Source organism: Alligator sinensis, unplaced genomic scaffold (genome assembly GCF_000455745.1).
Source record: "Alligator sinensis unplaced genomic scaffold, ASM45574v1 scaffold642_1, whole genome shotgun sequence".
Lineage (NCBI taxonomy): Eukaryota > Metazoa > Chordata > Crocodylia > Alligatoridae > Alligator > Alligator sinensis.
The window spans coordinates 655,041-670,257 of NW_005842289.1; the positions used below are offsets into that span (position 1 = coordinate 655,041).

The 15,217-nt window shown below is 50.1% G+C and overlaps 1 protein-coding gene across 6 annotated transcripts in view; it reads right to left on the minus strand.

Annotated features, from left to right (window-relative positions):
- Positions 1-15,217, minus strand: part of PLEKHG4 (pleckstrin homology and RhoGEF domain containing G4) — a 195,833-nt gene that overhangs the window by 94,877 nt on the left and 85,739 nt on the right. For 4 of the 6 annotated variants that reach the window (XM_025209442.1, XM_025209439.1, XM_025209438.1 and 1 more), the window contains exons 8-9: positions 14,926-15,042; positions 611-709 (exon numbers count right to left, since the gene is read on the minus strand). In XM_025209442.1, the coding sequence (XP_025065227.1) occupies positions 611-709; positions 14,926-15,042 (216 nt within the window). The remainder of the gene's footprint in view (positions 1-610; positions 710-14,925; positions 15,043-15,217) is intronic. The other 2 variants (XM_025209441.1, XM_025209440.1) reach the window with 1 other exon arrangement.

Here is a 15,217-nt window from a genome sequence, read left to right on the forward strand (position 1 = left end):
CACTCTTTCTGAACAGTCCTGGGCCCTTCCTGAGGATTTTTTTTTAACAAAGACAGCTCCTTAACAAAGACTGCATTTTATTAATACAATCAGTGCTCTTCAGACCTAAAGATACTATTAGCACCTTTCTTTCCTCCCAACATGTAATTAATTACGACAGTGGCTCATTGTCATAAATCTAATGATTGGCAAAGTCTCCCAACTGCCCCAGGAAAGGATAAGGGTGGTATGCTAACACAGATGAGTAACTATGCCTCCACCCATCCCTGCATCAGTACTTTGATGATAAATTCATGGTAAAGTTAATTGCCTTTTTAATCCCTTTTTTTCCTCACTAAACCACATGTGGAGTCCCAGTTCCTAGTTCTTTGCTATTTAGACACCTGCTGTTTAATTTTTTTACTCTAGGTAATTTCCTTAAGTGTTTCAATATTAAATTAAATAATTTAAAAAATGCAGCAAAAGTCTCAGATGCATGCAGTGGCATGCATTGTATTTAGAACCTGCTATTATATCAGTAAAATCTGAGGCTGCACAGTTTCTCCCCACAGGCTGTCCAGCATCCTGCTCTCTGCAACACACTTGTATCCAGTAGTAGAGTGACACTTACCGCAGCTCTTTCCGGCAGTCTACCAGATTCCACACTGTGAATGGCCCCCTGCAGGAAAGCACAAGCTCCCTGACATCCTTGTAGCAGATGCTCTAGTTTCTATGAGGTGAGAGAAACAAGCAGAGATTACTGTCAAAGCACTATCCTTTTTAGGGCTAAAGAGAACAAGCAGCTTGTAGGGACCTCTGGGCACTGGTAGAAAGAGCGCAAGCTAGATATTTGGAGTGGAATGGTGTGTTTAATTAGACTTTAGCTACATGTACTAAACTAATAAATAGTCTCAAATAATAAAGTTAATAAGAATGAGAAGATATGCACCAGGACTAAAGACCACCTGATGGGATAAAGATTTTTGTGTCATGTCCCTGGAATGGCCTCACCAGCCACAAGTGGCCAAACTGAGTTTAGCTAGGTCATCCCATGCTGAGACCAATACAAGCCAGTTAATTACAACCCCAAGCCAAGGGGGATTCTGGGCCTCATTTTAGACAGAATATTTCAGAACGTTCTCTGGACAGCTGCATTTTTTCAAACTTAGCATTGCTTTTCATATGCCTTACTCATAAAGCCAAATTGCTTGTGTTACAATACATGGGCCTTTGGATAGCAGAAAATTTATTGCGTGTGTTCTAAATTTGATACACGACATGGATTAGCTATTTCGCACCTATGAGGTCGGTACAGATTTAAGAGTGAATATCCGGTAACCTTCCAAACAGATACAAAGGACCTCTGCAACTGAAAAAACCTGAGTTATCAGTTTTCCTTGGATACAGGAAAACCATTTCAAGCCCTGGTGGTTCATGAGCTATTCATGAGCCCGAGAAGAGTCATCAATTTAGGTCTGAATAGGAGCAGTTGTTTCCCTTAAACCAGAGGAATTTTTGGGAAAAGGGAGGAGGGTAAATTCCAAACACAAAAGCTGGTTTTCTTTCAAATTACCATACTTCCTCACATACAACACACACTTTCGTCCCAAAATTCAGCTGCTGGAATTTAGGGTGTGCATTATAAGCGAGGCAATATGGCAATAGCACTTCCTGGGGGGTCGGGAAGGGGAGGAGTAGGAGATGAAGTGAAAGTAAGTGCAGTGCTGCACATGGGGCTCCGAATCTGTTGTCTATGGACACTTTCTCTTCTCCCTGCCTCTTTCTTCCTGCTAACAAAGGCTCCTGCTGCAGAAGCAAGGAAAGATCTTTCTTTCTTCATCCTGCCTTTCAAAAATAAGGTATGTATCTTATTCAGGGGCATGTTGTATGCAAGAAAATAGCAGTAGATATTTAAAATGGCTTCCAGATTTGGAATACTGGAACGGCCCCAGTAGAGACTGATTAGCTGGCAGGATTCAGGTGAGCTCATCAGAAATGTCAAATAAATGCTGTTTGCCACATGAATGCAAAGTTTAAAGAAGTCTAGCGCTTGATTCTGACATTTCCAGTGTGCTGTATGTATATAGCACCCATGCCGTCAGATTTTCACACAAACTTCCACCTCAGTGACAGCTCTGGCAAAGTTATGCCATTAAAATAGAAAGCATGTGAAATGAGAAGTGGCCCAAGGCCCCAGCCCTCTTCCGTATCTACTTTTCCTTGACTACAAACATTTCCCTCACTCCTCTGTACTACACCTCATGCTCACCTGAATTCAGCCATAACCCTACTAAAAAGACTAATCTCTATGCATGTTCTTTCTCAGCTTTGGGTTTCAACATTTTTCTACTCAACACTATTCTACTCTTGCAAGACTGATTTATTCCAGACAGTGGGTACGTCTACATGAGATGCTTTACTGTGCGGTAGCATAGCTTACTGTACAGTAAGCACGCATGTCTACACATGCGCATGCTTACTGTACAGTAAATGACACTACTCGCAACTAAATTAGTTACCGGCAAATGCAAGTAGTAAGTTTACGTTCGGGTAGTACGTAACATACATGTAGAAACCAACCAGGAGCAAATTTGGTCCTAGTCAGCGCTACCACTAGGGGGCCAGCCCCAGAGCTGGACCAGCTCTATGGCAGCCCCAGCCTCAGGCCCTTAAAAGCCTGCAGGCATTTTGAGCCCTGGGGCACGCGTGCAGGGAGCTTGAGGCTACTCCAGGCCTCAGGCTAGCCACACCAGCGTGCCTATACCCCAGCACCTCTGCCTGGCACCACAGCGCCATGCAGCTGTCAGACCTGCACCATCCAGGCAAGCAGGCTGCTCCAGGCTCCTGCCGGGCCTCTCAGTACCCAGGCCCAGCTGCAGGCACTGGGGCCAGCTCAAGCTGGCTACTGTGGAGGGCCAGTAGGGGGCGTTCTGGTGCTAAGCTGCCCACCTCACTGCACCCGAGCAAAACCAAGCTTCAGATGCCTCCCCAGAGGTGCCAACTTCTGGCCACCCCCCTCCCCGGAGCACCCCCACAAGCCTGTGGTAACTGCTGCTACCACCCAACCTCCAGTCTCTGTTAGGGCTTTGTGCTGCTTGGGGTACACAGGCCCTGTAGACCTAGGCGTTGCTTAGCCCCAGCAGGATATATCTGGGTGCTTCTTATAGCCTGAAGCATAGAAAGTAGCCTCCCTTAGTCAGTCAAGCAAAGAGAGCAAAAAGGCTTGCCCAATCCCTCTCAAACATCTACTGCCAGGCTTGCTACGATTGGTGGCTTTATTGATTAGAAAGGGAAGGCATTGGGAAGGAATACAAACCAAAAAGAATTTTGAAAGCAAACAGCCTTGAGCAAAACAGTATAAGGGGCTTGTTGGCCCTTTTAGTATGCATCTAGAACACTTAGATTTAAGTTACTGGCTAAAATGCAGATAAGTTACTCACACCAACGTCCAGAGGATTCTGGAGGTACATAGCTTGATTCTGTGACCAAAAGATGTCTGCCTCCCCCCACAACGTGGAGGGACCCTTTTAAATAGCTCGACTGACCTCATCACCTGGACCCAGTCATGGACAAGTGTTATTTGATGCTGACCAATCAATTTGGAAAACATCAGCATTACCTATTGGAGTGACACTGGCTTAAGCCTAGCTTCCATGGAATGTGGTCAGAACTCAGAACAAAGGAGAGGCTAGATACACCCTCTCCTACCTGAGCCAGGTCACGTAGGCAGCAACCATGGTTAACAGACATGTGAAAAAACAAAGAAAGAGAAAGAAGAAAAAAAAACCCTAAGTGAGGGAGCAGAGCCACAGACCTTAGAAGTTTTTGTCACACCTGCAGCCCACCCCCAGCAGCCTGCCTGGAGCCTACAGGTGCTGTGGGGCATTGCCTCACGGCATGGCTGCCAGTCCTGTGCCATGCCCTTGTGCTGAGCACTTCAAGCACCTGCCCAAGCCTGGCAGGGACAGCCGTACAGAGGCCTGGAGAGCTGGCACAGGAGCCCCGATGGCTTTGCCATCGCCCAAACCAGTGCCTGCCACTCAGGGCCCCAACTGGTCACAGGAGGCGATTGGCAAGGTACCGTGGGGCTCCCGAGCCCCTGCCCCGGCCTGGCACCTGCAGTGATGTGTCACTGGGACAGGGCCCTTTGGGGTTGTGGCAGCCCGTCCCACTGAGCTCCCCACCTGCAGCCTCCACCAGCAGCTTGGGGAGCCCAGGCCACCTCTTGCCATGACAGCTTTGCAGACTCAGCCCCAGCCATGGGGCATGGCCGGCCATGTCACTGCCAGCTACCAGCAGAGCTGCTCCCCAGGGGGGGAGGGGCTGCCTGGGCACCTGCACACCATGCCCTGCCATCTGAAGAGCCACCAGCCAGGACTGAGCGGAGTCACCAGCCAGGCCAGATCTGGTAACTTGGTAAGTCATGTGCTGGGGGAAAGGGCCTCTCAGCCCTGACCCCTGCCCCCAGACCCTGCTCCTGTCCCCTGCTCCCTGCTAAGCCCAGCCACACTCCCATGGCCTCCAGGTTCCAGTGGCGATGTCCAGGGGGCAGGGACGTGTAGCACAGACACAGGTAGCCTTCCAGGTGGTAGTGGAGGTTACGGAGCAGCCTAGGCTTGGCCCCTGCTCCGTTAAAGCTCAGGGTCCCATGCCAGTTGCTCAGGTGTGCCCGGGACAACATGGGGATTACCAGCAGCAGGGCATAGTGGGTCAGGCACACCTTGGTCCGTACAAACAGCTCCTCGCACACCACCTGGGACACATGCAGTATGGGCACACTCAGGGCACAGCACCGGCACTGGGGAGGAGAAGTTGGCTCCAGGGAGCCTCCCTGGAGAGGCCCTCTGCAGGGAGGGCAAGGGCAGGGGCAGCGCCTCATTCCAGTAGTCCAGGAGCCCTGCGCCCCATGAGCCAGGGCGCCACAGGCTTGGCAGTAGCACAGGAGACAGGCTGGCTTGCGGTGGGGGGGAAGGGGGGAAGCAGCAGGATCTGGAGCCACAGCAGCAGGTGTTGCCAGGAGCCTGTCCTGTCCTGTCCCACCCTGGGAACAGGGTGGGGGAAGTAGGCTGCCTGTGTCCAGCACCTAGCAGCCCACCTGCCCCTGCAGAGTGAGAGGAGACAAGGGGCTCGGCCGGCAACCACCTGGACCCAGGCCTGCCTGCCCAACTTACCATGGTCCCCGGGCACCCACGCATGCCTGACCCCCAGTATGAGGCCGGGCAGCACATGGCTCCTCATATAGAGCATCTTATCTCAGAAATGTTGCAAACTTTCACAAACAGCTTCTTTCTCATGGCTCTGCAGGCCCTGTGGCTGCACACAGGGGAGAGCCCGCAGTTGGCAGCTGGGATGCATCCTCAGGGTCACCATCACCCACAGCCAGTGCTCTGAGGATACACCAGCTCCGCAGAAAGCAGACCCAGGGCCACAGTGTCCTCCTGGACCAGCTGATGACAGTGTCAGAAGACCATCTGCTGGATACATGGGCCTGATAGGAAGAGGATATGGCCCACCAGGACAGGTAGGGGGTGGAGGATCTGGCCCACAAGGAGGTTTGGCACCGGGCAGATCATAAATTCTGGTGCAGCTCCTGGATGGAGCGGGTGGATGCCCTGCAGGAGCAGACCACAGTCCTGGGCAGGGCAGTGTAGACCACAGATGACAACTGCTGAGTGCTGAACACTGTCCTGGCCCTGGCAGTTGCTTTCATGCCACCTGCTGCTTAGCCCCTGACCCTAACCCACCTGCCCCTGCTGTCATCCCTGGGCGAGTCTCCTGCCTGCTGGGGTCACTGTGGCATGCATATCCATGTGGGAACATCCACAGGCTGGGGTGTAGACACGCCTGTCCCCAGGCTCTGCCCCCTAGGCATCCCCACCCTATGGCCTCCCACCCCAGGGCAGCACACAAACCACATTTTAAATAGTTTGCACAGGGGAGAGGATGTTTTATTGTTGGTGGGTGGGGTGGGTGGTGGAGGGGCTCTGTTGTTGGATATGGGGGGATGCTCTGTTTGTTGGAGGTACGGGAGTCTGTTTGATGTGGGGAATAAAAAACTTGTTCTTCTGAGATGTGCCTGCAGTGAGCATGGTGCTGGGAGTGGGTGGGGAGGTGGAGGTGTGAGGGCAGCTGTCCAGGAAGGCTACAGTGTGGAGTGCAGGAGGAGGTGGTCAACCAGCGCCTCTCACATACAGTGCCCTGGCCACCAGGGGTGGGTGTGCAGCTCTCCTGGGGCCTTGGTGGGGAGGGCCCACCACTGCCACTGCTGCCACGGGTGATGCCTCTGATGCCAGGCATCCTCCTCCTCCCAGGTCTCACAGAAGAGCTCTTCCCGAGCCTCACACATGTTATGCAGCACACAGGCTGCGACAATGACTAGGGGGAGGTTGTCCTTGGCAAACAAGGCAGGCAGTGAGGGTGCGCCAGCATCCCTTGAGGCAGCTGAAGGCACACTCCACCAGGCACAGGTCCAACCCACGCAGCAGATAAAGTGGGCCTGGCAGGGCTCCACCTGGCCAGTATAGGGACACATGAGCCAAGGCAGGAGTGGATAGGCAAGGCCTCCAATGAGGAGAGGCGGGACCACCACAGCACCCAGCTGCAGGTCCAACACCCCCCCAGCACAAAGCAGTCACTCTGCACCAGGGCTGGCAGGGTGGAGTTGTAGAACATGCAGGTGTCATGGGCACGGCCTGCCCAGCTGGCACTCACATTGGTGAAGGCACCACAGTGGTCAACAATGACCTGGAGCACAAGGGAGTGAAAGCCCCTCCAGCTACAGTAGAGGCAGTCATCACAGGGTGAGCAGGTGATGGGGATGTGGGTCCCGTCAAGGGCCCTGATGCACTGGGGATATCCCAGGCACGGAACCCCACGCCCCTGCCTGGGAATTGTGCATGTGGAGCACCATGTGCCCCAGCACATCCTCCAAGTGCTGCAGACCTCCAGGACGGCCTCCCCGGCACTGGCCCACCCCAAAGAGATGCCCCACACAGCAGAGGCTGGCAAGCATGCCCAGCCTGAGCAGGGCAAAGACCAGCTGGGTGTCTGCAGAGAGAGGCGGCCACATAGCGGTTTTCTGCCACTCCAGGTGGGGCCAGAGCTGCTCCAAGAAGTCCTGAAAAGTGGACTAGGTCATCTGGAACACCTCCAGCCACTGCTCGTCATCACAGGTCTGCTGGACAATATGCAGTCACCAGTCCTGACTGGCACAATGGGCCCAGAGGTGGTGGGGTTGGAGGCCTGGGAGGACAACGGTGGCCCCGGCGGTGGCATCCAGCAGCCCACTGCTGGAATTACTGCCGGGGCCCAGCCAGCAGGACAGGGTCCAGGTGGCAGATATGCGGTAGTGGCAGCAGTGGTGGCCCTTGAATGGAGCGCTGGAGCCAAGCAAGCAGTCGCTGCATGTGGGGGAGCCAGGAGGCTCCAGATGGCTATGGACCAGCCAGCAGTCATTGCAGCAGGCCAGCAGGGCCAGCAGGAGCCTGGGGTGCTAGTCATCACTGCCAGAGGCAGGGCCTACATAGTTACTGCATAGTAGTGCTGGCACACGGGCTTTTAGTGACTTTTACTGTGCAGTAACTTAATACTACTGCGCAGTATCATATGAGCACAGTTTTTGCTCGGCCTGTTACTAGGCAGTATTCATAGATTTCATAGACATTTGGGCTGGAAGGGACCCCGGAGGATCATCGAGTTTAGCCCCCTGCCCCAGGGGCAGGAAGTCAACAGGGATGATAGGATCCCAGCAAGATAAGCATCCAAATCTGTCTTGAAGGCGTTCAAAGTGGGTGCTTGAACCGCCTCCGGCAGCAGTCTATTCCAAACCTTGGGGGCTCGGACAGTGAAGTTCTTTCTTATGTCCAGCCTGAATCGGTCACAGTAGAGTTTGTGACTGTTCGATCTTGTCATCCATTGGGGGGCTCTGGTGAACAGATGTTCCCCCAGATCCTGATGAGCACCCCTGATAAACTTATAGGTGGCTACCAGATCCCCCCCAAGCCTGCGCTTTTCCAGGCTGAATAGCCCCATGGCTCTCAGCCTCTCATCATAAGGTCTGTTATCCTGACCTCTGATCATGCGCGTGGCTCTCCTCTGCACCCTCTCAAGCCTCTCCACATCCTTTCTGAATTGTGGAGCCAAAACTGGAAGCAGTACTTCAGCCATGGCCTCACCAAGGCCGAGTACAAGGGGAGAATAACATCCTGGGATTTGCTTGAGAAGCATCTATGGATGCAAGCCAGTGTTTTGGTTGCTTTACTAGCTGCAGCATCGCATTGAAGGCTCATGTTCATCTTGTGGTCAGTCATGACCCCCAAGTCCCTTTCATCTGTAGTACTAGCCAGCGTAGCACTGGCGAGCCTATAAGGATGCTGCAGATTTCTCCTCCCAAGGTGGAGAACCTTGCATTTTTCAGTGTTAAACACCATCAGGTTCTCGTCCACCCATTTCCTGAGCCTGTCTGGATTGCCCTCCTGTCCTCAGGTGTGCTTGCTTTACCCCATAGTTTGGTACCATCAGCGAACTTGGCCAGTCCGCTTTTGACTCCAATGTCCACATCATTAATGAAGATGTTGAACAATATAGGTCCAAGGACAGAGCCTTGAGGGACTCATCTATAATTGATTAAGTACAAAATTCTGGGTTATTTTTATTGAAAATAGGGTATCGGGCCTTGGTTTAGGAATCAATCCCCCATTTATAACATTGTTTCCTATGGGAAAATCAGTTCTGAGTTACAACATTTCAACTTAAGACATGGTTTTCAGGAACCAATTGTGTCGTAAGTCCAAGGACTGCCTGTATATCCAATTTTGTCCACCAGAGTCATCACTGCAAATAGATGTAAGCTCCAGGTGCATAGTTAAACTATATGCAAATTAGATTTGCCAAATAACAAGGACCCATGCATACAAACTAGTGAACATGAGGTAAAGGGGGCCGGGATTTGTCTTGTGTCAGCAACTCTATAATAACTCCCCATGCTGTGGATTGATCTTCATGGCAACTGGCTGAAATTAATGAACGCTGTATATGCTCTCAGCGTTGTCCAGAAGATGATGAGGATACAGCCCTTCATTTCCTTCAGATAATTCACTTGTGGAAGTAATGTGGGTATACACCATGTCAGGTCATGTATACCCACACACACAACTGCAGAAAGAAGAAGGCTCAAAAAGAAGGAGACATAGTGTGGTAGCTGAGTAAATGAAATGAGTCTCCTTCAGAAACAAGCTTCTGGAGGTCCATGCAGATAACCAGGTAAAAAGATCACACAATGTGAGGAAAATTGCTTATAAGAGAAGCCAGGCAACAAGTAATCTAGGGAACCAATAGGAATTGGGCAAAACTAACTACATGTGCTTTCCTAGATAAGAACCCAGACAAAGTTACTAAAAACAAGGCAGTCCGAACCCAACAGGCATGAGATTGTTGGCTCCTGGAAAGGATCTCCCAATTCACTTGACCATGACACTCTGAGAGGTAACAGCTGATTATGGACCCATAACCAAATCAGGAACAGTGATGGTTAGTATAAAAGTAAAATTGAAGCAAACCCACTGCAAATTAGTGCATAACTGTGAAAGGTCATAAAATGGATGATGGTCAGACTCAATATAGAAGTGTTATCTGGTTTAGCTACAAATGGACCGATCAGCAGTCTGATAAAAGAAATGCAAGTCCTGCAAGATCACCTTATGCCCATGGCCAGGTAGCTGGTATGATCTTCCCTTGGCCTCACTAGCTACCAGAGGAAATCTATACTAATGTTGGCAATTTTTGCTGCACCTCTTACATAACAGTTTAAGGCCTTTTCCCCATGGGGAGTATGGTAGATTCCACAAGGCCAGGCAGCATTAAAGATATTTTAAACAATCAGCTGTTACCCCAAATTTTGGAACAGTCACTTTGGACCTATACCTCTGACACAGCCATAAGGGCAGTACTACCTCAGAAATGTGAAAGGAAGAGATTCCAGTGTTTGTTTGAATTGCAAGCTGTTCCCTAGTTCCAGGAATATTTCCTTACTTTATTTAGTGATTGTTTGATATGAATATAAAAGCAGTCTGGGAAGGAGGAAACTGAACCAGGACACTCTTTTCCTCTCTTCTTTAGGTGAGTACCATAACCACTCATTACAGATTCATGGGGTGCCTGTAGACATCCAGAGATGCTGCTCTGATGCACTGTAATTACAGTGTGTCGTAGAAGACTTAATTAATCTAGTCTGCTGGAGCATGGCGCTTAGCGCACTCCAACAGGCTTTGCATCTCAAAATGGCCACACTTCAAAATGGCCACAGCCACCACCATCATTTTGAAGTGTGGGACACTGCATACACAAAACACTGCTGGTGCTTTAATTAGAGTGGCTCTCAGAGTCACTTTAATTAAAGCATTCTCCTTCCCCACCACCAGAGCATGTGTAAAAACTAAGTGAACTTTGGCACATAAATGTGATCCCATTTCCCCTTGATAAAGTCCTTGAAAAAGTTACACATAATTTTGTAATATGTCGTCCTCCTAACCTCATTCACTTTTTGTGTTACATGTTTCCCTTGGACTCAAGCAGGTTGGAACAGAATCACAATTATTCCTCTAATAGGTGGAATAGATTCTCATCCTTTGTGTATAGCGGAGTATATATGATAGGAGTGATAATGATGTACGACACTTAGAATACTGAATGTCCTTGTCAGAGAAGAAAAGAAATTCATATAAAATGTGACAGTGCTTGCGATTTACAGTGACATATCAGATGTTGCAATATGTTCCAGTATATCCTTTGGTTAGATAGAATCAAAATCTGCTGTTTTAGTTGTGCTGCTACCAGAAATTTTTAAAAAATAATATAGCAATATATGTTGGACACTTATTTCTATCATTCATCTCTTGAGCTCTTTAACAGTAGGACATGATGCTAGATCATCACCTGTGAACTTTAAACAGACACTGGCAGTGGGGTTTATGTGTTACATCACAGTCTGGACAACAGAGCAGTGGCTTGCTGTGAAATGACATAAGGATTAACTTGACTGGGATGTGTCTATTTCTTTCGGAAGAGAAGTGGAGGCCATCCCTTCCCAACACCTTGCTGCCTCTCTCTCCAAAGAGCGGACTGTGGTCATGGAAGCCAAAGCCTTCCTGATGACACCAGCGCCACAGTCTTTGGTTAACTACCTGGAACCTCCTCTCCCTCCTCAGCCCATAGCCCAAGACTGGGAGGATTGAAGAAAACACCACCAGTGCCCCCAGACCCTTTAGCCCTACACCCAAATCCCTGTAGCGCCTCATGACCTGGCTGGGAGCACTCCGAGCCGTGTCATTGGTGCCCACATGGATGCGGAGCATGGGATAGTGGTCTGTGGGCTGGAGGAGCTTAGGGATCTTCTCCGCAATGTCTCGGATGCGGGCCTCCGGGAAGCAGCAAACTTCCCGGGCTAAGGGGTCGAGGCGGCAGATTACCCCCTCAGTCCCCCTCAGGATGGAGTCTCCCACAACAAACACTTTGCATTTGGTCTTGGGGAGAGCGGGGATGGTAGCTACAGTGTCCTGTGTTGGGAGCTGGCAACTCAGCAGGCTCTGCTGGGGCTGCAAGAGGTTCATACCTGTTGCAAAGCTCCAGCAGGGCAGGGGCCTTGGTGCAACGGGCCCTGGGGCCTTTGACCACCTTGGTCCAACCCTGTGGCTGGACAGAAGGGGAGGTCCTGGAGTCCTCCCTTGTCCTGGAGGGAGACCATGGTCTACCCTCCACCTCCTGGAGAAGGGCCTGGCAGTAGGAGTCTATCTCCTGCTCACGGTCCCTGATGGCATGTAGGCTCTGGACTGTGGCCTGGAGCTCCTCCAGCTGGCATGCCAGAGACCCCATTAGGGAGCAGACCCCACAAGGGGAGGTGGCCATGCTCCCAAGCCCCAAAGCCTGAAAAAGGGACAGGCAGCCAAAGGCTCTGTCTGCGTGAAGCCCGGAACTATGGGCTCCGTCTGGGCGGTGGTCTCTGAGGTGCCAGAGGGGGGTGCTGCAGACCCTGAGGGGACCCTCGGGGTGCAGTGCATGCCCATCCATGTCATGCCGCTGGTGGGCTGGCTACGGCTGGGACTGTCTACTCTGGGGGGCTCACAGGCAAGGCCTCAGACCCTCCCGCTCACCCTCCTGCGTGAACTTCCGCGCTAACTCACGCACCGGGCCCAGGAACGCACCTGTTTGCGCAGCCTGTTCGCAAGTCGCGCGGCTCCCTGGGGGGCTGAGCGAAGTAGGAGCTGGGGGGGGGGGGGGCCCCCCCTTTGCCCACTTACCCGTGCCCCTCCTTTGCCCACTTAGCCTGCTCTCAGCTGACTAGATCCCTCCCTCCACAGGCCCCTGCTTACCTGCTGGCTCGCCGTGGCTCATCAGGGGTCCTGGGGTCGCTGCTGGGGTCCCTGAGCTCACGGGGGAGCAGCGGGCGGACTTACACCCATATTATTAGGCTACTGTGCATTAAGTGTCTTGTGTAGACATGCCCACTGGGCGCATCTACACAAGATGCTTTACTTGGGATTAGCGCAGATTACTGCACAGTAAACATCACCGCCTGTTACCAATAGGATTCTTTTTGCCAGAGACCCCCAGGGATTGATGGATTGACATGTCAACTCATCCATTTTTGTATCAAGTGAACTTTAATAGTAATCCCTATACAATATTACAGGTTTCCTCCCTGTAATACGACCTGGCAAGTGGCTTCTCAGACATTTCAATAACAACCATCGGGGTACCAGGCCTCGGGTCCTCCGCTGGGTGTTTAAACTTTTTACAAGTTAAATAAACCAACCAACCAACCAACCAAACAACACATCTACACATGTAGACGCTCACTGCACAGTAATTTTCTCTAATTGCAAGTAAATTTTCTACTTGCAAATACAAGTAGCAAGTTTTCTTGCAATTAGTTACTGCACAGTACGGCATGTGTAGACAGCTGACCAGGAGCAAACTTTCTCTGGGTCAGCCGGGCAGCAGTGGCTGGGAGATTTCTGCAGTGGCCAGGAGATTTGTGCAGAAGGGGCAGAAGCAGGCTGCTGCCAGGAGCAGCAAATCTGTTCCTGCATGCCCATACATGTAGTCACCTGCCTGGGGTGGGTTTACTTTAGAGAGAACCCAACCCAGAGTATTTGCATGTGTAGACTTGCCCACTGAATACAAAGAAAACTGGGCTTGCTTTTCTTCCATAGATCAATTCTTCTGGCAGAAACATTAAGATTCTGACTCTTCCTAAAGGATAATTTTTCTCTATCAATGTGACTGTGATGCATTATACTGTAAAGAAACCTTTGGAAATCCTCTGGCCCATCTAGGGTAGGATTTCTATAGCTAATGAAGAGGCATAAGCCTCCATGTAAATACAAAGAAAGATGCCTGACCCCCACATGGCCCTCTGGGGTTGGTAAGAGCAGGAAGCAAAAGACTCAAAAGAGCTAAAGCTTCTTCACTAGTTCTGCTTTTCATTGTGCTCTCGCAGATGAAACAAGGCATTGTCACCCAGGTATCTTGCTCTTACGTGTTTACATCAGCCTGCAGCTGGAGCCTTCGCCATCAGTGACAAGCACCAAAGGGTTCTCAACAGAGGAGTGAGGAGAAGGAAAAGCCAGGAAGTCGGTGAAGGAACAGCTCTGCTGCAGGAAAATACTAGGACAACATTGGCCCTCACACTCACTCCTGGGGTGAGGAAGATGATTGAGGGGACACTTGGTTGTTGATTTGCTCACAATTATTTCCTTACATTGCAAAAATAATTTAGCTAAAAAGCTGCCATTAAAACTAGACTGTTGCTGGCAGTTGTTGTCCAGGCTGGGTGCTAGAGCCCAGCTCACATAAACCCTAGTGAGACAAAGCTAGAGGCTCATAAACTTTGGATCCAGAGTATTTGTCATCACCAGAGACACCTTGGATCAGGAGCAGCCTTCCTGATTACTGCTGCTCTTCATAACCACAGCCCCAGATGTGGCCCATAAGGATCCTTAATGCACCTGTGCTTCATTTCACATCTCATCTCTTCCACTCAGCCTTGGCAAAAGTCATTAAAATTCATGCTCCTACAAAAACAGCTTCTCCCAGGCCAAATTGACAACATACCAGGGAGGGGGGCTAGGTGTGCCAAGCCAATCTACTCCAGGTCTCAGGACATCTCAACCCACACTCTAGCTATGATACTACATATTCATAGAAAGCTGAGGTCTCCTTTCAGACCCTTATCAGGGCAGCTTTCTGAAGAAAAAAAAAAAATGGTCCTTAGGGCTGAAATTTTCTCCTCCTCTTTTTCAGGCTTCCGCTTCTGAATGGGCTTGGAGTTTGGTGGGTTGTTTGGTAAAACATACCTGCTATCAGTGCCAAAGAAAAAGGGTGTTCTCAGCCAGATCAGATATTTTTTCCAAGAACTTGAACACTGGTGTTGTAAATCTGGTACTGTATTTACACCTGCCAGGAATACAGTCCTCATTGAGAAGCCTTTTATTCACCCTAGGAACTCTGGCTCCAAAATTACATGATTCTAATTAACTTCAGATTATTTTCTATTGTTGGATGTGTAACTAGTTAAATGGTGACTTTATGTTAATCACAGCTGAAAGAATAACCTTCAAGGGAGCCCCAGTTTTGGATGCCTGGGACTGTAACAGAAGAAAGGGGTTTGTCTCCCTTCAATGCAGAAGCAGCAGTAATACAACAGTTAATGTTATGATATCTACAGCTCTGGCTACACCTTGCATACATACCATTAATGGATAAACCTTACACCCCCAACTTAAACACTATCAGACATATATGCATGATGTAGCTGAAACATGGCTGTTACAAGACCAATAACTTTAAATCTCCTTATTCCTGTAGATTTAAATTGACATTGTTTTTCTTCTCTGTTCTATGGAAGTACCAAACACAAGCCTGAAAGTAACACTGCTGCCTCTCACTCACCATGCGAAAGCTTAGCCAGTCCCGATGACAGTAAGGAAAGGTTCCATCCAATTCGAGGGGCAGCTGCGAGCTGTCTATGTGCTTGTGCAGGGACTTCATTGAGGTGAGAATCTCAAACTAAGAAGAAGACAAGTATTTGCATAAGATACCTCCCTGAAGAAAGGAGCACTGAAAAGTAGCCAGAAGGAGAGGAGGGTGTACCAAAGATAGCATCTCTCTGTTTGCTCTACCTTTGGGCAGGAATGTGCCCACACACACGGAAGTTATCTGTGATCCAATCACAATATGAAGA